Here is a 27,914-nt window from a genome sequence, read left to right on the forward strand (position 1 = left end):
TGACAACCTTATCCCTTCAAGGACTGAATCTTGGAGGAAAGACTGGCTGGGTCTCCAGGAAAGAGATGAGGGACAGGGGAAAGAAGTTGGCAGAAGTTGTGCTTCACAGCCAGAAGAGGAAAGCCTCTGGGGTGGGAGGCAGGACAGCCTGCAGAGTTCTTCCTGGTCGGCGCCCTGCCAGGCTGGGCTAGACACTCGGTACCCCTCCCTGAATCCACCTTGGCCTCAAGGACCTGCCTTGAGCCTCTAGACACAGGCCAAGTTTCCAGCTTGGTGAGATGCCACAGAACTCCAAAGGAAAGGGTCTGGGGGGCAACAGGTAGGGCTTTGAGCTGAGAAGTACAGGCTTCTGAGCAGGTGGACATGGAGAGCTCATGAGATTTGGAGTTCAAAGGTGGTCTAAGTCCTGGCTGCTCTACTCACCAGCCCTGAGACCTTAGCAAATGTCCGCTCTCTCTGACCTTCATCAGCCTGATGGAAATCATGATTCCTACTGCACGGGCTTTGGGGGACAATCAGTAAGATGGAGAAAGGGAGACCACGGTGTGCCGTAGGAATGTGAGGAAATAGTCTATCTCTGAAATCAAAGGCACCACCCTCACCCAGGGCCACGGGGGAGAAAGTGCCGAGAGACACGGGAAGAAGGATGTGAGGGGAACCCAGGAAGGCAACTGGTCACCAGGGGTCCCAGCTAAAACCGGTGGCCAGGCGCCCTGGAGAATCTCCATCGCCTTCTTCAGGGGCGGGGGTGGGCAGGAAGAAGCAAGCACTCTCCGCACCTTGGCTGGTGCAGCCCTGCTTCCCAGCCGCGCCAGGCTCATTACCACTCTGGAGGCTTCAGAGTTTGCGAACATCATTAAAGCCTCCGTCCCAGGCAGTGAGCTGCAGGAGTAATCGTTACAGATGTCTGGGAGAGATGACTTTGGCTAAACGGGCCAGTGCAGTGTCCCGGGTGCGGGCAGGATTAGTGGGCCCAGTAACGGCTCACCATATGTTTGTGCCACGCCATCTATCATTCAGCAATTAGGTTAATGTTGGTTAAAGGGCCCCACTTAGTCCTGCAATCAGCACCCCACTGGTCTGTGGAGGGCGAGCTGATTCCATCACAGGACATTTTCTGGGTGATAAGATGCAAGTGGAGGCTGAAGCTCAGCCGTTTTGGGGGACAGGGACCCTGTGAGAGAGACTCAGCCCGGGTCCTCAGACCCCTGTCTCCCCCCACCCCCCACCTCCTCTGCTGCACCTGTGAACCAGTCATGGCTGGCTGGGTGTTAGGTGCATGTGCTCCCACCCCAGGAGTGTACACTCAGAGGGAAAAAGGCACCATCTCTGCTAGGCTGTGTGGGGGGTGATACAGTAGGGCAGGGAGGACGCTGGACTGGGGGGGCCAGGAGCTCAGCTATTGGTGAGCTGGGTGACTTTGGGCAAATGACTTTGCTCCCAGATTCTTAAGTGTCTCATCTGGAGAGTGGAGACATAGATGATCTCTACAATTGCATCTATGGTCCTTAGGATGTCAGAGCAGTAAACTCTATGCCCCATGGAACTGCAGTTCCTACCATTAGAGAGACCGTGGGTGTCACGAAGGTGTCTCCAGAAGCTCCCTCTCAACCAGGAAGGAGTTGAACATCCAAATGTTGAAGCTGGACGGTTATTAGTCAAGCTCCTCATTTTGCAAGGAAAAAATTTAGGCATCCCCAGCTATCATCTCTTTATGATATATAAGGAAGCCTCGAGCCACCAGAGACAACAGAAGGAGACCAAGAAGGCAGGAGGCCCCCAGAAACCAAACCACAGGAACCTCACCGACTTGTAAGGCTTGAAGGTGCACACACCGCAGCCTGGGGTCATCCGCACCCAGGAAGGTAGGGGGCACGGGTAGTCAGCTCTCAGAGTCTTAGGAACGCAACTGGCACTCCCCCCCCTTCGCCCCCGCATCTCCCCACACCCCCGGCAACCTCAAGTGCAGCCCCGCATTGCTGCCGTGTCTACGATGCCCCCTCCCCAAAACACATGGAAGGCATTCCATTGATTCTAGAAGCAGTAGAACAGAACGGTCAAAGGCACAGCTTTGGAGCCAGGCTGGCCTGGATTTGAATCACGGGTCTGCCACTGTGTTGGTGGATGAGTCACTTAGCCTCTCTGAGCCTTAGTGTCATTGCCCAGAAAACGGAAATGATAAGACCCACCCTTAGATTAGGAGAACCTGAGATGCCACGGGATCCTGTCTTGTACAGTGCCTGCCCCGATCACCGCTCAGTAAATTGTCGCTCTTAGTATTATCAAGGTACCGAATCTGCCTTGGCCTGACCCTCATTCTTCCATATAAGCGTTTCTACTCCCTGCAGCTGCCCTTGCTTCTTCCTTCACCTTCCTCTCTCCCTGAGCTCCGAGAACAAATGCCTACAACAGATGCACTCAAGGATGCCTCTCCATCCTTCAGCACAAGCGCCACGTCCCAGGAAGAAAAGGAAGAAGGGTTAGAGGCCATTGGGGTTCTTCCGCGTGCTGACTCCTTAGGGTTCTCATCCAGTTCTTCCCTACCACCCAGACCCCTTTCTACGGCCCACAGCTGCCCACCGCAGGATGAAGTTAAACCTCGGGGAGAGGAGGTGGGGAGAGGTGTCAGGTGCAGTGCCAAAGAAGGGAGCACACAGACCGTGGAGCTGCGGCCAAACCCCTGCTCCCCTGCGTCATGCCCTCCCAGGTGGGGCATTCCGAGCCAGCAACGGACACTCAGCCTTGGACGCTTGGGTGGTGCTCATCTCCCATCCATCCCTCTTGTCCCAGGCCCTCGATATGGAAAGCTTATCTTTTGGGACGTGAGCCCTGAGTAAGTAAATGTTCTAGAAAAGACGTGCACCAAAAGGCTCCAGGCCATCGTTAACTCCCTACAGAAATGGCTGAACAGGCCCGTCCCAGCCTTGACCTCTCCCAGACGGACCCCCGGGCCCCAGGAAGAAAAAATATGCCCCCGACTTTCACGTGTTCTCCTATTTCCTCTCTCCAAGACGGCAAGCCTGCCATGATTTCCTCCTTTCTTCTGTAGGATGACTCTGGCACAGAGTTGGGGGGAGGGTGGGTAGTGAGGGGCAAGAGGACCCGGATTAGAAGAGAGGGAGAGAGATTTATCTGCTCCCCCCTCTTATTTGTCCTCCTCTTGTCGTGCAATAGATGACAGTCTCCTCTGAAGCCCCTTGGGAGCACAGGGCTCAGTTTGTCGGCTGGCAGGGACCCCACACCGGGGCAGGGGCTAGGGCCCGGGAAACAGGATGAGAGATTTGTTACTCCAAGCAGGTAGCAGCATGAAAATAACCACACGCAGTACCTTAAATTAAGCTTCTCAAATGCTCTGCTAATGAGGTTTAAGAGGACAGTTACATGTAAGATACTAATTGATCATCACTATAGTCTTTACTCTGGGTTCGCAATTAATTTATTTATTCACAGAGAAAGGGAAAGGAGAGTATCCTTCCGTGTGCATTCAGTACTTTCTTGTTGAATCTAATATGCTAAACGTAATAAGACAGTTATTGCATGTTAAGTCAATATTCACCAGGAGTTAAAGTACTTATTTGGGATTAACTGTTACGAAGGAGGTGGAAACCTGCGTGGCATGCCGTGTGTGCGAGTATGCGGTGTATTTGTTTAATGCAAGTTTTATTAAATCAAAATGAAATCTGTTTAGTTACCTTCCTAGAGAAGCAGGGGAGATAAGCAGCGCCCGGTTAAACACCGGCCTTCCCCACGGTGCCAGGGTAATGCTTGGGATTAGTGTACCCGGCTCTGTCCTCCTGACTTCCCACTAAGCAGACTTGCCAGGGGCACTGAACTGCTCTGAACTCTCACATGGTGTTTGGGAGGAAAAGCAGAGTCCTTTCTTCTGTCCCTAGCTTCCTTTTTAGCCGAGCCTGGTGGGGCCCTTTCCCACCTGCCCTGTGCCTTCTAATTCCAGGCAAGAAGAACCCCCAAGAACCTGATTTCTTCAGTCCCTCCCATATCTTCCAGCTGCCCACCCTTTCTAGAAGGCTGCTGTGGCCAAGGCAACCAATGTCTAAATGTGCTTGTTGTAACTGATCTCAGGCACCAGGGAGGTCATCACGGGGGGTATTGATCTGCACTGCATGAGAGAGAACGCTGCATCCCCTCTTCCCTCCAGCTACCCAGCCTCCTAATGTGAGACGTGACTTCCAACCCCATGGCTGGTTCACTGCCTCGCCCACCAGCATAGTGCACTCAGACCTTGATTAAGTGGGAGTCCAGTGTCAACTGCTGTCCTAATGAACTCATCCGCCACCCACCCCCTCGCCTACTGACGCAGGACTCCACTCCTCCCTTTGGTTGGGAGCTCCTGTTTGGGGCACTCACTATCTCACAGATTATCTATTCCCTTTTTAAAACTCACTGTCCGAAACAAACCACAACTGAATCAGCTTGGTAAATAGGCCCTCCCTCCCTCCTTTCGGGAGAGTTCCAATTTTGGCTTACCACACAGGAAAGAATGCTAACTAAATGACCGCCCCTAGGTCTCTCTGTTGGACATTGGGTTTTGTTCGACAAAGATTGGGACCTACCCAGCGCTAGGTCCTGCACTCGGCACTGGGAAGACGGGTTTATTCAGAGAATTAGGCAACATAGCGTCTGGAGGCACACCGGGCTTTGGAGGTGATCTCATTCAGCCTCTCACTGTACAGATGAGAGGCTGAAGCCCAGAGAGGGAAAGCACTTTACCCAGGGTCACACAGCAAGATGGTGAGCAAGCTGAGTCTTGGTATAGCACTAGTGCAAGGGTGTGAGGCATCATCCAATGGGCTGGGGGTGAGCATTGCGGGCACGGATGACGGCTCTGGCGAGGCCTCTCACGGGAAGCTTTGCTTTCTCCTCAGGATCGTCTGTGAGATGGGTCATGCCCTCGTGGGAACCACCTCCGGGCCCGTGCGCCTGTGCATTGGCGAGTGTAAGCCAGAGTTCATGACCAAGTCCCATCAACAGTACACCTTTGTGGTGAGTGTTGGGTCCTGCACAGGACTATGAGCTCCCAGCAGGGGCACACTTCTGTTCCAAACTTCTCCCGGGAAGTCCCACACCCCCTCCCAAGCCAGGGGTGGGACGGATGTGTGACTAACAATGCTGTTAGAGTCCCAGAGAGCCACAGATCAGAGTGTTAATAAGGCAAAATCGGGCCTTTCTTAGAAAGTGGATCCTACCCATAGGGTGGGGAGGGGCTGCCCCTTGTCCCGCCAATGTGACATCTTAGTCTCATCCAGCCTAATGAGGACACATCGCCTGGGGGACCTAATTAAAAAGGTCTATATTTATCCACATGCTTTGTTTTCTGCCAAGGATATTGTAAGTGGGAGTTTAGAAAAGTCACTTCAAATCCCACGGGGACGTGTGTCTGCAGCAGGGCCCACGGGAGCAGGGTGCGCGCGTGAGTTGCTCTGTGTGTGGTGGGGTGGTTACGCACACACATGCACATTCTCACCATTCCTACACCTGAAAACATCTCTTCATGCTCAGGCAGCAGGTAGGAGATTCACAAAGGCGTTCTTTAAGGCCGGCATGATCTTCCTACCGAATCGGTAGCATGCTTCTGGGGCTCTTCCCACCGAATCAGTAACTTGCCTCGGGGTCCCTCCTCTGACATGTACCTATATCACCACATTGAGCTGTTCATTAAAATGTGTTAACACCAGCTGATGGGATCAAACCAGCCTTGCTAAGAGTTTTGAAAAATCATTAGACCACAAAATTTTATTCTCTCTAAAGCATTTTACTGCTTGCCCTAGGTTTTCCAGGCTCTGCCTTCTTACCTTGGCATCTCTGCCCTTTTTAAACTACTGGTCTTTTTCTCAGATTGGAGAGTACTGCAGCCTACCCCGTCTCCTATGCAGGACAGGGTCTCGGGTGGAGACAGAACTGTAGAATGCTGAGCTGGGAGGGGCTTTAGAGATCATGGACCCCACCCTCCTCTCGACAGGGGAGCAAACAAAAGCTCAGAATGATCCAGAAACTTGCTTCAGGGCCCATGGACAGTGAATGGCTAATGAAGACTCGAATTCGTGCAGGTGTAGTTGCTCAGTTAAATGCACTTTCCACTCTACTCCCCTGTGCTCCAGGCAGGAACAGTTCCTTTCTGATTTGGGTCAGCTGCCTGATGCACTATAGACCAGATGACATTTCTTTCAAGCTTCAGATTTAATTTTACAGCTTAGTGAGTTTACTAGAAAGTCCTGGTCACTGACTTCATCATCCTCCTGATGAAGGTTGGGGAAGCCATGTCAAGCATTCACTGACAGCTCTGAGCACCAGGCCCCCTGCGGTGCCCCTCATGTGCTTCAGAGGGGACACGACACGTGTGTGGGCCATTAATGGAAGACTTTAGCCCCTTGGTGGCCCAATCTAGACAAGGATGCTTTATTCAGCCTTATCGATTTTGTGCCAAAAAAAATCAGTACAGGCTCTAGATAGAGAAGCATTTTCAAATTGCTCTCAATTTGTAAACTAATTGATAGATTAGTCAGTGTTACCTCTGCCTTCCCATTAATGTTAGGGGCATGAGATTCCCCAGGGAGCTAATTAATTCTAAAACGTGGTCCTTCTGCCTTCCCTGGACATGCCAGAGCCTCTTCTTAGAAACAGTCTCAGCTCCAGGAGAAGAGATTAGAGAGGGCAGGAAAAGTACCTATACCCCGAGTGTAGACACAGTCCCTCCTTTGGTCCTTACGTCGAGCCTGGGTCTGTCACTTTGGGCAAAACCTGAGCTGTGACCATTTCTCTGCTTCTTTCCAAAGAACCCTTCCGTGCTGTCACTCAACCCCATCCGAGGGCCAGAATCGGGAGGCACCATGGTGACCATCACGGGCCATTACCTCGGGGCTGGGAGCAGCGTGGCTGTATACCTGGGCAACCAGACCTGCGAGTTCTATGGGTAAGATGGGCTCACAGGAGCTCTAGAAGGCTGGACACGTGAGGCATGCGCACACCTGCTCCTGGGCATGTTCACACAGGTGCCCGCCCCATTGTTTCCATGGTGTGGACGTCCTGGGTCCAAACACCATTCCTGTCCCTGTGCAAAATATATACTACTACTCAGTTTATAGCAATATATACCACTAGTGAACCTAACAAGGGGCTGGATACTTCTAAAAAATAATTAGGTTGAGGGCCCTGAGAACTGCTGGTGAGGAAAGTCCCAGAAACTCCTTGGTCATCATTGGGACCGAGCACTGACGAGGTCCCCACTATGGGGACTTGAGAGACATGGAGGCTGGGTGGCCTCAGTCCTCAGCAAGCACACACGCTCATCCTCGGGGCATCTCTTGTGCATAAAATCCCCGAACACCTGCTATTCGCCAGATACACCAGTGAAGCCCTGGGGATATGCAGACTCCTGAGAGCATCCTGACAGAACCCATGGGTGAAAACCCAACTTGCTCAGGATTATCCAATTATCTCCTCCTCAGATTAGAAACTCCCTAAGGGCAAGGAAGGAACTGTGTGTTCCCTTCACTGTGTAGTAGGTGCTCAGTGAATATTTATTAAATGACTGACCAGACTCTTAAACCCTGGCTAACTAGTCTATTCTAGAAAAATCCAGAGAAGAAAAGATCCCCCAGGGCCCATGAAGCCCTGCCCCTGCCCCACATTCTCTAATCCCCCTCTCTAATTCGTTCCCTCCATATTCCGACCAGAGGTGGCTCTCCAGTAAAAAGAGGGACCGATACACACCGATAAGGGATCCGTTCCACTGTGTAGAGTAGGAAAAGAAGAGAGCGCTTCTGGGCCATCCACACCCTCAGACCAAGGAAAATCCCCTCCCAAGCCAGAGAGCTCTCCTCCTTGCCCAGGCCTTTCTTCACCACCCTCCTGCTGTCGCCCCGTCAGGAGGTCAATGAATGAGATTGTGTGCGTCTCACCCCCGTCATCCAACGGACTGGGCCCAGTCCCAGTTTCCGTGAGTGTCGACCGAGCCCGCGTGGATAACAACCTGCAGTTCGAGTACATAGACGACCCCCGGGTGCAGCGCATCGAGCCGGAGTGGAGCATTGCCAGGTGAGGCAGAGGTGGGAGGGAGGCGCCCAGCTGCCACCTGACATAACCCCTTGGGCCATGTGGGACTTGTGAGGGGACCCAGGGTGGCGGGGGTTCACAGTTTGAGGGGGCCTTTAACCTGACCCAGCCTCTGCTTGTTCCCAGTGGCCACACACCCCTGACCATCACAGGCTTCAACCTGGATGTCATTCAGGAGCCAAGGGTCCGAGTCAAGTTTAATGGCAAGGAATCTGTCAATGTGAGTACTCCCTAGTCTGCCTGGCCCTCCGTAACCACAGTCATGTGTCTGCGTTTGTGACGTGCTGAGGTCCGTGTTAGCCCGGGAGCATCCACCTACTGGAAAAGAAAGTTGGTTCAAGACCCCGAGCCCAGAATCAGGGCCGCAAACACCTGAACCTTACAGTGACTCTTAACAACTGCTGTATAATCGTTTCTCGTCGGAAGGTGATACGACGAGTATATAAATGTACTGGCTTCTGAGCTTGCGAGACCAGCGCCAACGGGCTCCGGTTTCATACGCCATGTTCACTTTGAGGTCTGATAAGAAGCAGTGTGAAAGGGTGAAGGAATTCTGCCTCCAGATTCAGACCCTTCTGAATTGGAAGCGGGACACTGCCATTTATTAGCTCTCCAGCCGTGATCCAGTCATTTAACCTCTGTGATCCTCTATTCTCTGCCTGTAAATGCTAATGATAAGACTCTCCTTGCAGACCTGTAACACGCAGCCCTTGGCGGGCGCCGGGTAGGCAGCCAGCAAACCTTAGTCACTGCACGCAGCTCCTTCCATCCCGGTGGCTAAGATGGTCGGTCCAACATTTGACTTTACTCCCCTATGCGGAGCTGTGTCATTTAATTTTTTTTTTTTTTTGCTATGGATTTTTGTGATTTTTTGAAGGAGTTCTAGATCGTAAAAGCAGAATGTCTGAGATGGCATTATAAATTTTTTTTTGGTTTATTCTAGTGGCTCCATCTCAGTCTTGTTAGCCAATATTTTCTGAAACACGATTGTGTTCATAATTATAGTCCAGGAGATGCTATTATGGCCATTATTTATTGTATAATTGCTATTATTACTGCTCTGACCTCAGGGGATTGAGTAGGTTGCGATGGAGATGGGAAAGATGGTACTGCATCTATCCTCTTATCCCTGACAGGCTTCCCAGCATGCTAGAAGCTTCCTTAGGAAATGCAGAAAAGGCACAAAATGCACAGTGTTTGAAGGCTAGATCTGAAAAGGTTACAGGGATCCTCCGGTCCACCCGCCCACCCCCCCCCTTCATTGTCTAGCTGGGGAAATGAAGACCAGAGAGGAGTAATGGCTTGCCCCCCAACCACAAAGGTAGCTGGTAGCAGGACCAACTGGATCCCCAAAACCTGGACTCTTCATGACTAGACCAGGTGAGGTGCTGCTGATCTGGTGACGACATTCCCTCGTGGCAGACATGCGGGGATACCTGTATCACACCTTTAGTAGCAACCATGGTCACAGCTTTGTGGGTGAGGAGAGCACACGTCTCCTTGTCCCAGATGGAGAGTCTGATCCATGAGTAAAAGAACCTATGTCTCCACTCCACTTCCAGACCGAGGCCAGTAGCTCCCAGTAGCTCCCAGACCACCTTGTCAAACTCCAGGGCCCAAGCGGAAGGAAGGAAGGTGAGGGGTGGCCATGGGAACAGTGCGCTCGCACTCAGGAAGGATAAAACCCCTACACAAATTAGGTACGTGTTTTAAAACATAGGTTCTATTATGACTCAGGTGTGACAGGGCCAACAGAACAGGAGACAAATGCCATCCGAAAGACAGTCTGTTATACTCATAGAGCCGCAGGGGAGGGGGCCTGCCACGCCACGGGGGGGGGGGCGCGTGGGAAGCGCCAGGGAGGCGTGTAGAAGCAGAGGGAGAAAAAGGCAATGGCAGGAAGTTCTGCAGGAAGGAACTGACAAGGCAAGGTAAGCAGGTTTAGGATTGCCTGGTCTGAACCACATTCCAGGGGTCTGGGGCACAGGGGCTGTCCCTAGCTGTCTGGTACTTGGCCTGGTGTGATTAGACACTGTGGATAGTTGCGTGTAAAAGGAGGTGGTGGGGGGTGTGGGCTCTGCACTGATCGGTTTACATTAGAACAGCATCCTCTGGCAGGCGGGTAAGTTGTTTGCTGTCTCTAGGCACTGGCTGGCCCTGGGAGGGGAGGTCCTCCAGGTCAGTAAGGCCCCAGATGTCACAGCATCAGAAATACAGAAAGTAAAAGACCCAGTTAACGTGGTACAGAGTAAGTATGTGACTTATGAGGTTAACCTCCAAAGCCTGCAGCCTTCGTCCCCAGGAAGCCATCGGAAGAGAACACGGGTCTGGGAAGGCCTTCCTTGTCCCTGACCTCCATCTGGAAAGACTAAAGTCCTGAGTGCCCACTCCCCTCACCAGAGTACGCTTGCAGACCCCCGGGGCAGGAATCTCCCAAGCATTTCCCCCACCCTACGCCCTCCCCCATGCCCTCCGTATTTCCAGGAGCTGCGGAGTAATCCCTCCCTGTGGAGAGCTGGGGGTCTCGGTCTCAGCCGTGACCTGCCCGGGGTCTGCAGGCCAGCGTGCCTGGAGGAGAGGCCTGGCGTGTGGGTTTCATCAAGCCTGGCTCCGCACCTGGAAAACTCATAATCGCTGCCCCGCGCCTTCTCTGTCAGGAGTGGTGGGGGAGCAGGGCTCTGCCCCGCGGGGGCCCTGCCTGGGCCCCAGGTCATCCTCGGCGCCCTGGGGCTCCCTCTGCCTCTGGGGTTTGAAGCAGCCCCAGGGAGAAGTGAGAAGGGCCAACGCGAAGGCCACAAAACCCCAAGGAATGTTTGGCAAACAAAGTGCCAGTGCAGCACCGGCCAGGCGGGAGGCAAACAGAGGCTGCTTGTTCGGGGATGATTTCCTTATTCAGAGAGGAGTCCAGTCCGGGGCGCCGGAATGAGCATGGACGGAGATGGGGGAGCAGAGGGAAGAGGCGCTGCCCCACAGAGTCCAGGGTCCGAGACTCCCTGACTGCTTCCCGCCCCCCCCACCGTGTTCCTCGTGCCAGAGCGTCGGCAGCGGGACCACGAAGGGGCCGGCCGTCTCACGCGGGACCGCTGTGGTTTGCGTGGGAAGGGCGGGAATGGGCGGGAATGGGCCCTGCCCTCCAACAGGGCATGAGGCCCTCAGTGAGCGGTTCTGATGAAACTCTTCAACTCCTTCTGGAACGTGGGGGTTAATCCTTAGACTCGGAGTTCTGACATCATCTCTGTGCAACTGTCAGCTTTTCTGCAATTTCACACGCAGTCTTGTTTTCAGAACATGAAGCCCGTGTGTGTGTCTGTTGGCCGGACTCACACATGGGTGGACCTGCCAGGACAGCGTGTACTTGTGCGGCCGAGATCTCCCAGATGCCCTTGGCTGTGGCCGGGACACCCGAAGCCCGAACTGGGGCGCTCGGAGCACAAGCCAGGAGGAGAGGGGTGGGAGGCCAGGTTTTGTCCGCAAACCCTGTGGGGGTCCAGTGGTGGCTCCTTGGGGCTGACCGCTGCCTTGGCAGCCCTGTAACGAAACCACCAGAGGAGGGAGCTGCACAGCCCCTGCTCAGTAGGGCCAGCGTAGTAGCTAGGATTCTCGTAGGGACACCAGGGTCTACCCAGAAAGAAAGGACATTATGAACTCAGTGTCAGTACTTGGGCTGTTCCCTTGTGCCAAGTGAGGCAGCAGAAGAGAGAGATCCTGAATAGAACGTTCAAAGAGTTGAAAACTTCTTTTTATTCATCAATGTATTCAATAAACATTAACTGAACACCTACTGGGTCCTGGTGGAGGGCTCATCTCATGCTACTTCCTGCTTCCCGACACACACACATGCACACGCGCGCGCACACACACACCTTACACTGCCCCTGTCCTGCTGTGTCCTCAGACATCCCATGCTCCCTCTTCCCCTCTGCCTGGAACCTGTCCCCACACCCCACCCCCCTCCTTGTCTAGGTGAGTCCCACTCATGTTTCAGATTACATTACACTCATTTCTTCCAAGGGACAGCGTCCCTGAGTCATCCTCAGGCCATGGCCATGCACGCTCCACACACAGGTCCTCCCACACTACCTGGTCCTTGCCCACCCGAGCGTTTCTCACACCCGTTCATGCATTTACCAGGGAGGCCTCCAGCCTCTTCTGCACGCCAGGCCCCCCGCCAGGACTATTATAAAGCATGTTGGGTCCTGTGTCTCCCCCTGCAGATGACGATGATGTCGCTAGAGGGCCCCGGCTCCTAGCACAGTGCCTGGCAGACTAGGCACTTGAACAATGGTGGCGAGTGAATGAATGAATGAATGAATGACGTTAAAATGCATGCCCCCCTCAAAAACTTCACAGCCCTTTTTCTCAAGGGGCTCACCATCTAATGAAGATCACCAAAGCAAACAGCATGGGAGGCAGTAGCATGATACCCCCCCACCCTCGCTCAGTCTTCATTTCAGTGCTGCCACTCTGGGCCTCCTAGGTGTGCAAAGTCGTGAACACCACCACCCTGACCTGCCTGGCGCCCTCTCTGACCACGGACTACCGGCCCGGCCTGGACGCCGTGGAGCGGCCAGATGAGTTTGGCTTCGTCTTTAACAACGTCCAGTCCCTGCTCATTTACAACGACACTAAGTTCATCTACTACCCCAACCCAACCTTTGAACTGCTCAGCCCTACTGGAGTCTTGGATCAAAAGCCAGGATCCCCAATCATTCTGAAGGTAGGATGCGCAGAGTGTAGCCTGCCACGCACAGTGATGGCGACAGGCCCCCACACCCCTGGCCCTTCCCTTCACCTTTGTGTGCGCGCGGACTCGCAGAGCTACTAGCTCCCTGCCAAGGGAGATTGTTTATAGATATGGACTCACCCAGCCGTAGATCTCGCACTTGGGATTCTCGAGAAACCCTTTACTGTATTTCTGTTTGTTCTTGTGAGCTTTGGGACCCCAGGGTTCTGCAGTGCATCGGAAGTAAACATTTCCTTTTATTGTCCCTCCCCCGGCCACCGTAACCGGCACACACGTTTCAAGAGGTCACAGTTCCCTGGTACGATCTGTCTACCTGTTTTGTTACTTTTGTTTATATCCCACCTGCCCTCCTCCAGATTTTCACTTGTTCGCCGTGTGGTCTCCCCTTCCTGTCTTCTTCCCCATCTCTTCCTGCCTTTCTTTCTCTCCTCCCATTTTCCCTTTGGCTCTCTAAATTGTGGCTGTTTGACGTTTTCTCCCAAAAACTTCCCAGGAAGCCATCTATTGGCTTTTGCTTGGCTGCCCTTCTCCCACCTCTTTAATCTCTTTGGTAATAGGCAATTAACTTCTGCACGCATGTGTCAATTATTTCTATTAAGATTACTGTTATCTACAGGGCAAAAACCTCTGCCCTCCCGCTTCTGGAGGTGCCAAACTCAACTACACAGTGCTGATCGGAGAGACCCCATGTGCTGTCACCGTGTCCGAGACACAGCTCCTCTGCGAGCCTCCCAACCTCACGGGGCAGCACAAAGTCATGGTGAGTGAACCCCCTTCCTTTCCTGACTTCCTCCTCTCCTCGGTGTGCATGCCTGATCTGTCATAAAGTAAGGCTCCTTCATAGCTCCTTGTCACCATGTTCTGCACTGAAATGGGTAAAAGTGGAGAACGCGAGAAAAGGCAGGCAGATAATAAGCAGGAAGTTGTTTCATATCCAAGTCTGTTTTGTATGGTTGTGGTCTTTCATGCTCTTTCTGAAACCTAAGGATGCGATGGCATGCCAGCGCTCTACAGTGGCTGTGTGTGTGCAATGCACAGGTTCACGTGGGCGGGATAGTGTTCTCTCCTGGCTCGGTGAGTGTCGTCTCAGACAGCTTGCTGACCCTGCCAGCCATTGTCAGCATCGCGGCGGGCGGCAGCCTCCTCCTCATCATCGTCATCATCGTCCTCATTGCCTACAAGCGGAAGTCTCGAGAAAACGACCTCACTCTCAAGAGGCTCCAGATGCAGATGGACAACCTGGAGTCCCGCGTGGCCCTGGAGTGTAAGGAAGGTAAGTGGAAGCCCCTCCTTGCTTTCTGGCCCCATCTTTCTTCACCAGCCTTATTAATGCCTCCCTCCAGATAACTCATCTCTATTGCCATCCCTCCCACCCTAAGCGTCTGTTTGCCCAGAAACTCCCTTTGCCTTTAGAGCCAGAGAAGTCCTATTGAGAATGCCCCTGGGGGTGGGGGTGGCGAGGCACGTGGGTGGCTCCGTCGGTTAAGTGTCCCACTCTTGGTTTCAGGTCTGGTCGTGATCTCAGGGTTGTGGGATCGAGCCCCACGTCGGGCTCTGTGCTGGGCGTGGAGCCTGCTTAAGGTTCTCTCCCTCTCCCTCTCCCTCCACCCCTCTCTCCCTCTCTCTCTAAAAACATAAATCAATCAATAAATAAAAAGAGAATGCCCAAGGTGAGGCCCCAGACCTGCTCACCTTGTTCGGGTCCTTCCTGTGCCCTGACTCACCCCCAAGCTGGCCCCCTCTCTCTCCCTTTCAGGGCCTCTGTTTCCCCACAGAGCCAGGCTTGGTTCTCTCAGACCCTGTAGAGCCCCCCAGATAGGAGTCCGGCTCCCGTGTCCTCCGTAGCTGCCCTGGGAGCATGTGGAAGCCGCAGGAACAGCGGCAGGAAGGGCAGGCAGGGATCCCCCACCTGCCTGTGGCCTCGGCCTCCCCCAGGGCTAGTTTCCCACCAGCGCCACAGGCTGAGCGCTCTGAAAGCCGCCGCTTGCTGGTGTCCTTGGCTGTGGACGCTCGAGGGAGTAGAGAATGTTTTCTTCCATCTCCCATGCAACCACAGCCTGGAGGTGACAGGTATCTCTGGCGTCCCCTCAGGCTGAGGACCCAGCAGGCTCTCTGAGTAAACATTTCAATAAGGAATCAAAACATTTCTCCTCTTGCTGCAAATGTCAGGATCAGGAACAAGGCCTCTGCTGGAATAAAGGGAAGCGCTGGGCTGGGGCAAGAAGGGGAAGGCTTCTCCTGGTGGCAGGGCAGGGGAGCATCTGGGAGACATGCCTGCCACCAGAGGGATACGCCCCAAGGCTGGGCTTCGTGTTCTTAGTGTCCCCTGCATGCGTGCGCACGTGTGTATGCATGTGTGTGTGTGTTAAGATATACATAACATAAAATTTACCTTTTAAATTGGTTAACCTCACTGTCTCTACACCCCAGGGCTCTTCCTTCCTCCGATTCAGTAGCATTAAGTGCATTCACATTGTTGTGCAACCGTCCCCACCATCCATCTCCAGAACTTTCTCATCCTCCGCAGCTGAAACTCTGTACTCATTAAACACAAACCCGCACAGCCCCTCCCCCACAGCGGCTGGCAACCACCATTCTACTCTCTGTCTCTATGAAGCTGACTACTCTAGAAGCCGCCTGTAGGTGGAATCACGCAGTGCGTGTTCTTTTGTGTCTGGTTTACTTCACTCGGCATCTTAAAGCTTCGTGCGTCAGAATCTCCTTCCTTTTTAAGGCTGAGTAATACTCCGTTGAATGTACGTACATGTCGTTTATCCATTTATCTGTCCATGGACAGATTTGGGTTGTTTCCACCTTTCGGTAGCGTGAATAATGTTGCTACGAACATGAGTATACAAATATCTAAGTCCCTGCTTTCCGGTCTCTTGCGCTGATACCTGGGAGTGGAGTTGCTGGGTCCTATGGTAACTCTGTGTTTATTTTTGAGGAACCACCAAATATGGTTTCCAGAGCCGCTGTACCAGTTTATACCCCCGCCAGCAATGCACAAAATTTCCCATGTTTCCACACCCTCTCCGGTACTTGTTGTCCATTTTTTCTTTTAAAAAAATGTTATTTATTTATTTCTTTTAGAGAGCGTGTGTGCACATGAGCGGGAGGAGGGGTGGGGCAGAGGGAAAGGGAGAGAGAATCTCAGGCAGGCTCCCCGCTGAGCACAGAGCTCAACTCGGAGCTCAGTCTCAGGACCCTGAGATCATAATCCGGGCCGAAACCAAGAATCCGGTGCCTTGTCAGCTGAGCCACCAAGGCGCCCCTCCGTTTTTCTGTAATAGCCATCCTAATGGGTGTGAAGTGGTGTCTCGTGGTAGTTTTCATGTTCATTTTTGCCCAGGGTTTTTGCATCTTGATTGATACTCTTGCTTGGGGAAAAAAGGGGAGCAAAGCTGCCTGTTCTTGTCTTCACTTCATCCCCTTGGCCACTGCCTCTCAGCTGTTTCCGGAACCTGCAGGCTCACGCATGACCCAAATCATAGTGTTCTTCCCTTTTCTTTGTTTTAACTACAATTACAATACATAGAAAGACACGTCAAAATTATGCATCAGCATAGTAGAGGAAATAACATAGAAATCACCCACATGCCCACCACCTATGAAAGGAGGCCTGGAGAGATCGCACCCCTCTGGAGACGCGTCCCTACAACCCTCCCTGTCTCTACACCCCAGGCCCACCCCTCCTTCACGAACGTCTTCTCCTGCCTTCCCCCTGCCCTGCGCGGGGTGCCCTCCTGAGCCTCCTTGTCTCCCTGCACTTGCATAGCTTTTGCTGAGCTCCAGACAGACATCAATGAGCTGACCAGTGACCTGGACCGCTCGGGAATCCCCTACCTGGATTACCGCACCTATGCTATGCGAGTTCTGTTCCCTGGCATTGAGGACCATCCCGTGCTGCGGGAGCTGGAGGTAATGCCTGCCACCTTCCCCGAGTCAGCCAGCCGGAGCGCGGGGCCTGGGTGTCCGGGGAAATGCAGATGGGGCCCAACAGCTCAGAGGAGGGTCAGGAGGGATGAGGAGAAACAGCTGGGAACAGCATCACCACAACAGGCAGATCACGGCCAAGGGGGGCATGCCGTCTCTTTGGGATGATTCCAGGGGAAGGCTCATTGTCATTTTTTAATTAATGACTAAATTAATTGACTAAGATCCTGCCATATTCTCAAATGGATTTAAGGTGGCTTGCAGAAAGGACATATGATTCTGGGGGGCTTGTTTATTCACGTGTTGGTTTGTTTTACTAAAGATAATAAATCAGGGCAGATAGGATTAAATGGAGACTAGTAAACCAAGCAAGTCTGATGGAGTATCTCCTACTGACTCCCTGGAAGAATCAGATGGACGGCGTCCCCTCAGAGGGCTCTGCCTGGAGCCAGGCCCCCCCAACCCAGTGGATGGGCGGAGCAGACCAGAGACTTCAGAGACCAGCCATTCCTGGGCGGGTGGAGGGGGGGCGGGCGGTGTTGTAGCCAGGCGGTTGGAGAGTCCTGTTGCTCTCGCCAGAAGACCCTCAGTGCCAGCCCGGACCGGGAGGCGGGAGGCTGTCCTCTGAGGGCGCGCCCCTCCCGCCCACCCCAGGTACAGGGGAATGGGCAGCAGCACGTGGAGAAGGCCCTGAAGCTCTTCGCCCAGCTCATCAACAACAAGGTGTTCCTGCTGACCTTCATCCGCACCCTAGAGCTCCAGCGCAGCTTCTCCATGCGCGACCGTGGCAACGTGGCCTCGCTTATCATGACGGGCCTGCAGGGCCGCCTGGAGTATGCCACCGATGTCCTCAAGCAGCTGCTCTCGGACCTCATCGAGAAGAACCTGGAGAACAAGAACCACCCGAAGCTGCTGCTGCGGAGGTCGGCCCCGCGGCCGGGGGCGGGGAGGGCGGCGGGTGTCCCGGGCTGGCCGGCAGGGCCTAGCTGGAGCAGCACGACAGGCTCCCCACCCCCAGATGAGACCCCACGCACCATGTCCTGAGCCCGCGCGCCGCCCCTCACAGCACGGAGCCTGAGCTCCCCAGGGCCCCTGGCGGCCGTGTCCGCCGCTGCTCAGCCTGATGGAGGAGACCAGGCTTCCGCTCGAGCCCCAGCTCGGCCACCTGCTAGCGGTGTGCTCCCGGGCCTATGACGTGGCCTCTCTGCTCTTTAGCTTCCCCACCGACGAAATGGCAGCAGGAACACCGTCTCCCGGTTCCCTCCCTCCCGGGGCCTATAGGGCCACGCTGCCCAACAGGGTAGCCACCTGTGGCTATGAACTAAAATGACATAAAATGTAACGTTCAGTTCTTGGTCGTGCCAGCCGCGTGCGGAGGGCTCAGTCACCACGCTCTGGCCACCATATTGGACAGCGCACTTAGAGAACATTTCCTTCTCGGCGGGCTGGAGATTTGGTGTGGCCTATCCCTTCTGCGCCCAGTTTCCAGGATCTGAATCACCAGCAGCCAGCACATGCCTCCTCCCCAGGTGCCATTTTTCCTGGCAGGAGAGAAGGCTGGAGACCTTGGCATCCATTCCCTGAGCCCACCCTCCCTGGAGGCCCCAGGGAGCTGAGCAGAGCTCTGGACCTCCTCTGGTAGCAGGGGTTGGAATGTGCCTCCTCCATTTCTCCACCCCCCTCTTTAGCCTGCTCCTAGCTGAGGTCTCAGGCTTCCAGACCCACGTGGGGTGAAGAGGGAGGAAGAATGTCTTTGTTTCATGAGCACTGAGCCCCCATCCTGCCAATCTGAGCATTAGAAACTCTCATTAAGAACTGTTGTATTTAAATTAGAGCTAATCTCAGGCACAATGCGGAAGAGGGTGCTGGGAGGGGCCAGGGGACAAAGCTACAATTTCTTCTGCCATTGTCACTCTCCCCCAGGCCCAGACTGCTGAGCAGCCCTGGCAAATGCCTGGGATTTACTGCAACCAGAGGGTATAATTTGCACCATGTGTGGGGTGTTAAAATACCCCTCGGCATCCCCATTACTGAGGGTCTGTCACAGCGGCTTTGTTCCTGAGTCCCCAGATCTGCAGCCCAGGATAGGGGGTGGGGAGGGCTGGTGTTTGCAGAAGCAGATCCCCTGTCTGCTAAACACTCATGTCCCCTGCTCTCCCCCTGAGCGGCTGGGATCCATGACCCCACACGACAGCAAGAATGACAGCCAAGACTTACAGAATAGTGCTTACTGGGGGCCAGATGCTATTCTTAGCACTTTACATATATGTTAACTCATCCAATTCTGACAACAGCCCTGAGGGATAGACACTATTATCATTGTCCCCATTTAGAGATGGGGAAAATGAACCCAGAGAGATGAAATGACTTGCTCAATGTCCCACAGCCAGTATGTGGCAGAGTCAGGATTGGAATTCAGGCAGTCTGATTCTGAGAGGTTGGAGGGGCACGTACCAGGGACCTCCTGGGTATGAAAATGGAGTATTCAGGCATGCAAGAAATCCCAAAGGGACAGAGAAACACTGTTTCTCATCCTGAGGCCAGCAGGAAGTAGGAAGAACTAGAAATTGATAGCCCTGTGGAAATGGGGTCCTTGGTGCCTTCATCTGCGGACCCGGAGCACCAGTTCATTTCCACAAGGAATTGAGGCCCAGGAAGAAAAAGCCTCTGGCCCAAGGTCACACTTTCAACTCTGGTGTTCTGGCTCCCAGCTCTGTGCCCTTTGATGCCCTGTTGCTCTCTTGGACCACAGTGCACACAAGCCAGACCCCCTCTCCGAGACCCCTCCATAAAGGACTGCCCCTCACATCCCTTCTCCCTCCCCAGGACAGAGTCTGTAGCTGAGAAGATGCTGACCAACTGGTTTGCCTTCCTCCTGCACAAGTTCCTGAAGGTGAGAGTGGGAGCGAGCAGGGGCCTAGAGTTGAGAGCAAGACGAGGGACTGCTGCCCCAAGCCTGGCCATCAGGCCTGCATGGGCACCCCTCGGGAATAGGAAGCTGCCCGGCTGGGGTGCTCCAAAGCAAGGCGGGCCTAGGAGCCTGGCCAGGAGAGGGGGAGGAGGAGACAGGTGCCAGCCCACCCCTTGTGCCCTGCCTGTGCCCACAGGAGTGCGCGGGGGAGCCCCTCTTCATGCTCTACTGCGCCATCAAGCAGCAGATGGAGAAGGGCCCCATCGACGCCATCACGGGTGAGGCCCGCTACTCTCTGAGTGAAGACAAGCTCATCCGGCAGCAGATCGAGTACAAGACCCTGGTGAGGAGGCAGGGAACTCAGGGGACTCGGCAGACCTCCTGCCTTTGCTTCATACACAAAGCTAATCCGAGTGGTCAACAAAGAGGCTGGGAAACAGCATGGGAGCGAGTCTAAAGGCTATGCTAAGTGTTCCAAGAGCGGGGCATACACGCCTGGGTTCCCCCTCCCCATCTCACTGGGTGGGCCCAAAGAGCTCTGTCTGCCTCAGTTTACCCTAGATGCTTGCTATGACCAGGGGCAGAGCACCCTCCATTAGGTATGGGGAAATTAGCATTGTGGGGAAGAAGATGAATTTGCTAGTTCCTAATACAGAGGCTTTGGGAAGTGGGTGGTCAGCCCTTGATACACCTGGAGCCATCTCTAAACCCCTGGGACCCCTGGTCCCAGGATTACAGTCGCCCCCAAGCCAACCAGGGGCTAGAAAGCGGAGTCTCAGTTCTTTGAGAAGCATAGGCATGACTCAGGTTGTCATTTGGCAGATGGCAGGAAAGCAAGAGATACTGAGGCACGGCCATTTCTCCTGTGAGGAGGATAAGCCTTGGAAAGAGATTCCAAGGCCTTGCTCCCTCTCCCTCAAGCAGCCCCTCAAACTCCCATCCTGCTCCCCCTCTATCATCCTTGTAGATCCTGAACTGCGTCAACCCCGACAACGAGAACAGTCCAGAGATCCCAGTGAAGGTGTTAAACTGTGACACCATCACACAGGTCAAGGAGAAGATCCTCGATGCTGTCTATAAGAACGTGCCCTACTCCCAGCGGCCAAGGGCCGTTGACATGGACTTGGGTAAGAGGCCTGGCCTTGGAGTATGGGGGGGCATGGGGTTGAAAAGTGGCTTCCGGGAGGGCATTTGGGCGATGGGATGGGATGGGATGGGGTGAGAAAAATGGGAAGCCCCTTCCTGCCCAGGCCCCTCCTGGGGGCATGACTAGGTCCTGCCCAGGTGAGGGACCACAGGAAGTACTTCTCTTGGGACATTGCCTGCCCACACTTCTCCCCAGCTCTCTTGACCCCATGGAGCCCTGGACGTCTCTAAGCACTATGGGTGGCACCAGCTTGGAGCTGGCGTTGCCAGGTCGCTAGAGGAGGCGGGACTGGGTGACCCTGACTCCCAGCCCCCCCCCCCCCGCCCACTCACACTACTACCTGCACCACCCCCTCCACCCAGAGTGGCGGCAAGGCCGGATCGCCCGGGTCGTGCTGCAAGACGAGGACATCACTACCAAGATTGAGGGCGACTGGAAGCGGCTGAACACGCTGATGCATTATCAGGTGAGGGCAGGGGCTTTGCACCACGACCTTTGACTCCTCAGATTGTTCCCTTCACTCCAGGGTTTGCTCTCAAGCCCTTGGAAGCCATCTCCCCTTGCCTCCTCCCTCTGAATCTAAATCAGAGATTCTCAGGCATGGTTACCCATTAGAATCACTAGGAAACTTGTTAAAAACATGAGTGCCCATGGGGCGCCAGGGTGGCTCAGTCGTTAAGCGTTGCCTTCGGTTCAGGTCATGATCCCAGGGTCCTGGGGCTGCATCAGGGCTCTCTGCTCAGCAGGGAGCCTGCTTCTCCCTCTGCCTGCCGCTCCCCCTGCTTGTGCTCGCTCTCTCTCTCTCTCTCCAGCTTGCTCTCTTTCTCAAATAAATAAATAAAATCTTAAAAAAAAAAAAAAAACCATGAACATCCAGACTCTACCCCAAGAAACTGATTTAACTGGTCTGGGTAGGTCGAGGCACTTCTCTCCTGTGTACCTTCCATGTCCGCAGAAAAATTGCATATTGTGAGGTCCTCCGTAAGGTCATTGACCATAGGGATCTGTGGCTTTCTGTCCTCAGCATCTTACCGACACACCTTCCGCTACTCACCTGCCATAGAGCTGGGGATTGGATAGATTTGTCTTCAGCTCTTGCATTCTGCCACTTACTAGCTGGTGTCCTTGGTGAAATTAAGTTCTCTCCCTTCTCATCTGTAAAATGGAGTTCAAAGTGATCCCCGCCCCATAAAGTCGTGTGGAATAGATTCAGGACAGGAGAGAAAGTGTTCAGCACATTGGCAGAGGCACTGAATGAATGATCAAAAAAAAAAAAAAAAAAAAAAGAATTCCAGCAAAAGAACAAAAGATCTAGGAGGGATCTGTTCCCACCTCCCCCTCCCTCCCATGGTGACTACTCATGGCTGGGGGTCTCTGTAAGATTAAGCACAGGTAGGCTGGTTGGGATTCGGAAAAAATACTAAAATAGAAGCTGGAAATGACAGACACCGAGGGAAATTAAACCAACCATAAGAAGCGCCTCAGGCTGCAAGACCCTACGGGATTGCCTGATTAGTAACATCCTCCTCTGTCCTGGCCTCACACGGGGAGGGGACGGGGGCCCTGGCAGGCCGGACCGGCGAGCATGGAGTTGCCATGGACCAGGCCACCAGGGGTCCAATAGGAGCTGGCTGGGAGGCTCTGAGGTACAGAGGAAGCTGGTGGGGGGCACTGGGGCAACCCCAGAAACCTCCCTCTCCAGGCTCCATCCTCCTCGCCGCCCCCCAACCCTGACTGCACCCAGCCCCAGATGGACTGAGTGTGGTGTCTGAGAAGAGTTCAAGGCTTTGCCAGCCATATTTTAACCCCTGCTTCTCCACTCACTGGTGGGGTGACTTTAACCTCCTGCAAACTTGGGCTCCTCATCTGCAAGGTGACATCTGGCTTGTGAAGGTGGTGGGAAGAATTAGAAATAGCAGGTGAGGTACATAGGATGCAGACTTGCCCCCAGGGTAGTTAGAGCCCCTGCCCCCCCCCCCCCCCCCGCCCCCGCCGTTGATTCCACCCCACCCGCTTCACACAGCGCTTAGTGCATCCTGGAGAACACTTGTAATGAACCAGTTTGAGCCAAAGAAGAAAGCACAAAAGAGAATAGCACTGTGCCTTCGAATCAGAAGTTTCTCAAGGGCAGGAGGGAGGCCTTTCTTTTCTGTCTGTGATGCCCTAACGCTTATTACTGGGCTGTCCATCCTAAGGCTCCCAATCAGAATGGAATATTCTGTTCTTCCAGTGCTCATCATACAAAGCACTTTCAATTCCCCAATGTCATTTCTCATTCATGTATGCATTCATTCCTCAAATATTTACTGAGCTTTCCCGAGTGCAAGGTACTTCCCACATGCTAGCCCTGAGTGACAGGGAACAACAGGGATTATTCTTCCCTTTGGGGGACAGTGATGACGGTGATGCTCATAATAACAACACTGATACCAGCACTCACTGAATGCCCACTGAGTGCCAGGCACTGCTGTCAGCCTTCCTGTGTCCTGACTCCTTTGAGCCTCACGACGAACCTAGATGCTATTATTATCCCCATCAACAAATGAAATAACAGAGACGCAGAGAGGTTAAACTGACTTCGCTGAGGTCCCGTAGCTAGTAAGTGGCAGAGCCAAAGTCTGACCCAGCCAGGCAGCCTGACCATGGATTTGCACCACCTGTCGGTCAAGAGAAAGAAGGGCTAGGACTGAAGACAAGAGAGATTTAGTGATTCAGTGACAAGACCCGGAATTGGGTTGAACTGTGGTCATTCGAGTCACCTTGTGAATCCTCCAGGTGACAACAAACCATACATGAAGAATGTAATCTGTTCTTCCTGGGAGTATCATCCCCTGCCCCTGTCAGGCTTTCAGAGAATTATTTCTAGGCTGTCAGTGGCAAGGAGAGTTCCTGAAAGACAGAAGTGGAGAGGCGCCCCCCCCCCCCCCCCCCCCGCTCAGTTCCAGAGCTGGAGCGGATGGTGCGGACCACTGGCGGTCCAGGGAACTGCCCCGGCTGCGGAGTGATGCAGCCTGGGCCCCTTCCACGCGCCCACAAGAGCCCAGGGCCCTGCAGCTTTCTCCCACCAAGTCAAAGCACTGCCCCCTGGTGACCCTCCTTGGAGTCAAAGGTCCTGGAAGCCCCTACAGGAGAAAATCTGCATAATCTTAATTAACAAAGAGATGTTAAAAAACTTCCTGGGCTCCCTCAGATTTATAGGGAGGGTAAAATTAAACACCACTGCTAAAACCGGCTATCATGGAATCTCGTTAGCACTAATGTTCATTTATAGTTTGACTTCCCAACATTTAATTCTTTTTTGGTGGGAGAGAAGGACTGACAATTTAAGACCCAGAAAGATGGTTTTACGACTGGTGCAACTATAAATCAAACTTATAAAGTTCATAAAAATTGTTAAAATAAAAAATGGTTTAATAGGAATGTTTTATGGCCCATAACATTATTATAGCTATTTTATTCCCTCTGCGTTAGGGGTTTAATTGGATCGCCACAATTCTGGGGATTCTCCATTTTTATTGGATGGAGGGTAATCTTAAAACAAAATGGCCCCAAATGTCTTCAGTATGGCTCCTCATTTATCAGCCCTTTCCCTCCAGGCTGGGTGCTGAGCCTGGGCGCCTCACAGAGGACAGGGCAACACGCCGTCTTTCCCTCTGACTCCCCAAGAGCAGCTGCTCTGTTGGGGAAACTCCTCAAGGTGGCCCGAGCGTTATGGGACCCAGGCCAGAAAGAAATCAGAGCCAAAAGGGAAAATGGGCTTCAGACCAGTATGACTTGAAATAAAATCCCAAATTAGCATATAATGCGGAGAACATGTGCTCTGGAGCCGGGACAGACCGGGCTACAAATATTGGTTGTACCATGTAGTCTCTGTGTGACTTGGAAGACTGTGCTTTGCCCCTCTTGGCTTCAGTTTCCTCACCGGTAAAATGGGAGTAACTGTACAAATGCACAGGTTGAAGGGAGGCTGGGTCTAGCCCCGGCTGTCCAGTAGAAAGATAATGCAAACCACACGTGTAACTTAAAATGTTTTACTAGCCACATTTAAAAAGTAAAAACAACCCGATGAAATTCGTGTTAACAATGTATTTTATCTAACCTAGTTGATTCTAAAATAATTACCATTTCAACATGGAATCAACAGAAGAATTATTAATGAGATCATTTGTGTCATTCTATCCAGGCTAAGTCACTGAAACCCAGTTTGTATTACACGTTTACAGCATAATAGTTCATGTTACAGTTAGTAGGTTGTAGTTTAGACACTGACAACACAGACTGGCTGAATTTCAAGCGTGCCATCGGCACAGGTGGCCAGTAACTACCACATCGGACATCCTGGCGAGTAGCAACCATATTATTTTTAGTATTCCTGAACTCCTTGTGCTCTACCCCATACCCATGTCATTACCTTCTAGAAGTACTTGACAGTTGCATTTCCTGGTTCACCCACACTGTACCTTTGGTACCCTTCTCAGGTGTCAGACAGATCGGTGGTGGCTCTGGTCCCCAAACAGACGTCCTCCTACAACATCCCAGCCTCTGCCAGCATCTCGCGGACACCCATTGGCAGATACGGTGAGGACCAGGAAGGTAGCCTGGGCAGCTTGGAGGCACCTTCCGTGACCTCCCGGGGACCCCTCACAGTCCCCCGCGACAGCAAGCAGCCCTTGCAGCTGCCCTCCGCCAATCAAGGACTGTGGTGCATTTGCTTCCCCTCCTCCCGAGAGCAGTCATTCCCAGAGCGGCCGAGACCTCAGAGCTGCGGGAACGGATGCACTGTGCGCCCTTCCTTTGACAGCCCCCACCTGGTGAAGGAGTGCAAGGGGCCTGGAATCAGGGAGGCATGTGGATGGGGGTTCCTACTTGCCAGTCCCTGTTTTTTACCTGTTGTTCTGGCTGAGTTGTTAATGGTCCCCCTTTACTCTCAAAAGTGTCCCAATTGGGGCAGTAGATGGGCCATCCTAGCCTACCCACCCCGAGGGTGCGAGGGCCCCCAGTGCCCGCTGGGCAATGAGGTGACCATGCTTCACTCTCTCTTGCTCCAGTTCCTCTGCTTTCGTGTTTGCAATAAGGCTTTGGGCAGTCCAGCTAAAGGACACCTCAGGACTGGGCCCCGCCGCTCCAAAAATGGCTTAGGCAAGTCCATACCCTAGGCCCCAAGTAAGAAGGACCCGTTAACTCCCAAGAGGGGGCATTATAGCTTATAGCTTCTCGGCACCCAGATCTTTCATCAAAGCCCCTATGAAAATATTCAGCTGCCATTTTACCTATTGATTATTCTCTGCTGTGGAAGCATCGGTGGGGGGGGGGGGGTCCCAAATTCTCAAGGCTCTCTCCAGCTCACAGAATTTCTAAATCTTCTTTTTAAAGAAAAGGCTTCAGGCTCCTCTGTCCTCATGCCAACCAAGGATCGAAAATAACCCACCATATATGAGGTCCCAGGGGTCCTCTTCCAACTGAAACTAGTTTATTCTGAGTGAGTGCAGTAGGCGGGCAAAGATTCTAGAAGGATTCTACAAGCAAGGATGGTGAAATCAGTGTCTTATGAGCCTCCGCTGCCCCCTTCTCCTCAGACTCCGCCTTCAGGTACACAGGCAGCCCCGACAGCCTGCGCTCCCGAGCCCCAATGATCACCCCAGACCTGGAGAGCGGGGTTAAGGTGTGGCATCTGGTGAAGAACCATGACCATGGGGACCAGAAGGAGGGTGACCGAGGCAGCAAGATGGTGTCTGAGATCTACTTGACCCGACTGCTGGCCACCAAGGTAACTCCTGCTCTGCCCAGCCTGGGGAGGGCTCCTTAGAGGGGTATGTCCTGCCCATCCCCCACCCCCACCCCCCAGCATAAGGATGTCATGGAGTCTGTCCTTTAAGGGGACCCATTCAGATGAGTAGGTCCAGGTCCCAGAGCAGGCTTTCCAGAGGATCAGGCCACTGTTGTTCTCTACCTTTTGGCAAAAATTGCAATAGTATCATTGCCCCTGGCCCACACCCCTCAAGACCACCATTACTCTTCAGAGGAGCTGCTCTCATCTCTGGGTCCCTGTACCTTTTAGGAAAATGTTGGGGTTTTCTTACTGATGTTAGCTGGACAGATAGGCCAGCCTCCACCGTCGAGGGCTTTTCCACCCACTTTCTGGCCACAGTGAGAGAGAAAACACAAAGGCCAGGTCCTGCCAGTAATCGGAGAGAAGGCTCCCCCTTCCCTGCCCCATCCCGTCGGCCCCCAAATGCTGATGGAGGTGAGGTAGTCACAGTGCTGGAAGCTAAGATCTAAAGCTGTCTTCCAGCTTCCCAAGCAGAGAACAACTGTGCCTGTAAGCATGGCAATCATACGGCCTATCTTTGCCAGCAGAGGTCAGATTTCAAATACTCTCCCCCACTGACCCCACAAAAATGCTGCTGAAATTCTCCCACAGTGGCATCCAGATTACAGCTCTGACTTGCTCCCCAAAGGGACATAGAAATACACCCTCAGACCATATGTCTTAAATTTTGCTTTTCCTAATATGCTAATAAGAGACCAACAGAGCCACCAGAAAAGGCTGGATGTGTTCTGAACCTTCAGAAGTGTGTCCCTTGAACCTGTAGCCTGGGGGACCCAGGGCCAGCCTTGTTCCTGCCCAGAGACCCTCCAGGGCCCTGTGGGTGGGGGCTGAGCCTGGGTATTCTTGGATCTGGACCCTTCACCAGCAGCACCCAGGCCACGAATATGGCAAACCTCTTCACCAGGAGGCTCAGGGTCCTCCAGCTTGTTCTTCAGACATGCTGTCATCCCAGCACGCGCCCACCAGTCCCCGTGGGCAGCCGGGGCTCAGAGCCCTCACTGTCTTCCTGCCCCACACCCTGAGCCCGGTCCCGCCTGGCGCGGACACAGGCATAGATGGGGCACGTGGCTGCAGGTTGAAGGAGAGATTCTTCCCAGGAATCTGCAGCCTCTTCAGTCCCTCCCATCTCCCCGACACCCCCACGGCCCCCTCCCCACCCCCACCACGCTGTCTGCACAGCCTGGCGCCGCCAACAAATTTCCAAGGCAGGATCAGTCCAAGGCACCATCTGGTCTGCCCGTCTGCTGCCTGCACCCCCACCTCCCCCTCACGC

General features: G+C 53.5%; 1 protein-coding gene across 2 annotated transcripts in view; it reads left to right on the top strand.

The window, feature by feature from the left end:
- Positions 1-27,914, top strand: part of PLXNA2 (plexin A2) — a 209,639-nt gene that overhangs the window by 176,012 nt on the left and 5,713 nt on the right. For both annotated transcript variants that reach the window (XM_025878096.2, XM_073900244.1), the window contains exons 14-28: positions 4,887-5,004; positions 6,795-6,931; positions 7,888-8,055; positions 8,200-8,293; positions 12,551-12,790; positions 13,434-13,577; positions 13,856-14,090; positions 16,596-16,738; positions 17,408-17,676; positions 19,580-19,646; positions 19,861-20,007; positions 20,632-20,791; positions 21,174-21,277; positions 25,290-25,389; positions 26,388-26,578. In XM_025878096.2, the coding sequence (XP_025733881.1) occupies positions 4,887-5,004; positions 6,795-6,931; positions 7,888-8,055; positions 8,200-8,293; positions 12,551-12,790; positions 13,434-13,577; positions 13,856-14,090; positions 16,596-16,738; positions 17,408-17,676; positions 19,580-19,646; positions 19,861-20,007; positions 20,632-20,791; positions 21,174-21,277; positions 25,290-25,389; positions 26,388-26,578 (2,317 nt within the window). The remainder of the gene's footprint in view (positions 1-4,886; positions 5,005-6,794; positions 6,932-7,887; positions 8,056-8,199; positions 8,294-12,550; positions 12,791-13,433; positions 13,578-13,855; positions 14,091-16,595; positions 16,739-17,407; positions 17,677-19,579; positions 19,647-19,860; positions 20,008-20,631; positions 20,792-21,173; positions 21,278-25,289; positions 25,390-26,387; positions 26,579-27,914) is intronic.

The sequence above is a fragment of the Callorhinus ursinus genome, unplaced genomic scaffold (assembly GCF_003265705.2).
Source record: "Callorhinus ursinus isolate GAN/ISIS: 27379988/994484 unplaced genomic scaffold, GSC_fseal_2.0 scaffold13, whole genome shotgun sequence".
Taxonomy (NCBI): Eukaryota; Metazoa; Chordata; class Mammalia; order Carnivora; family Otariidae; genus Callorhinus; species Callorhinus ursinus.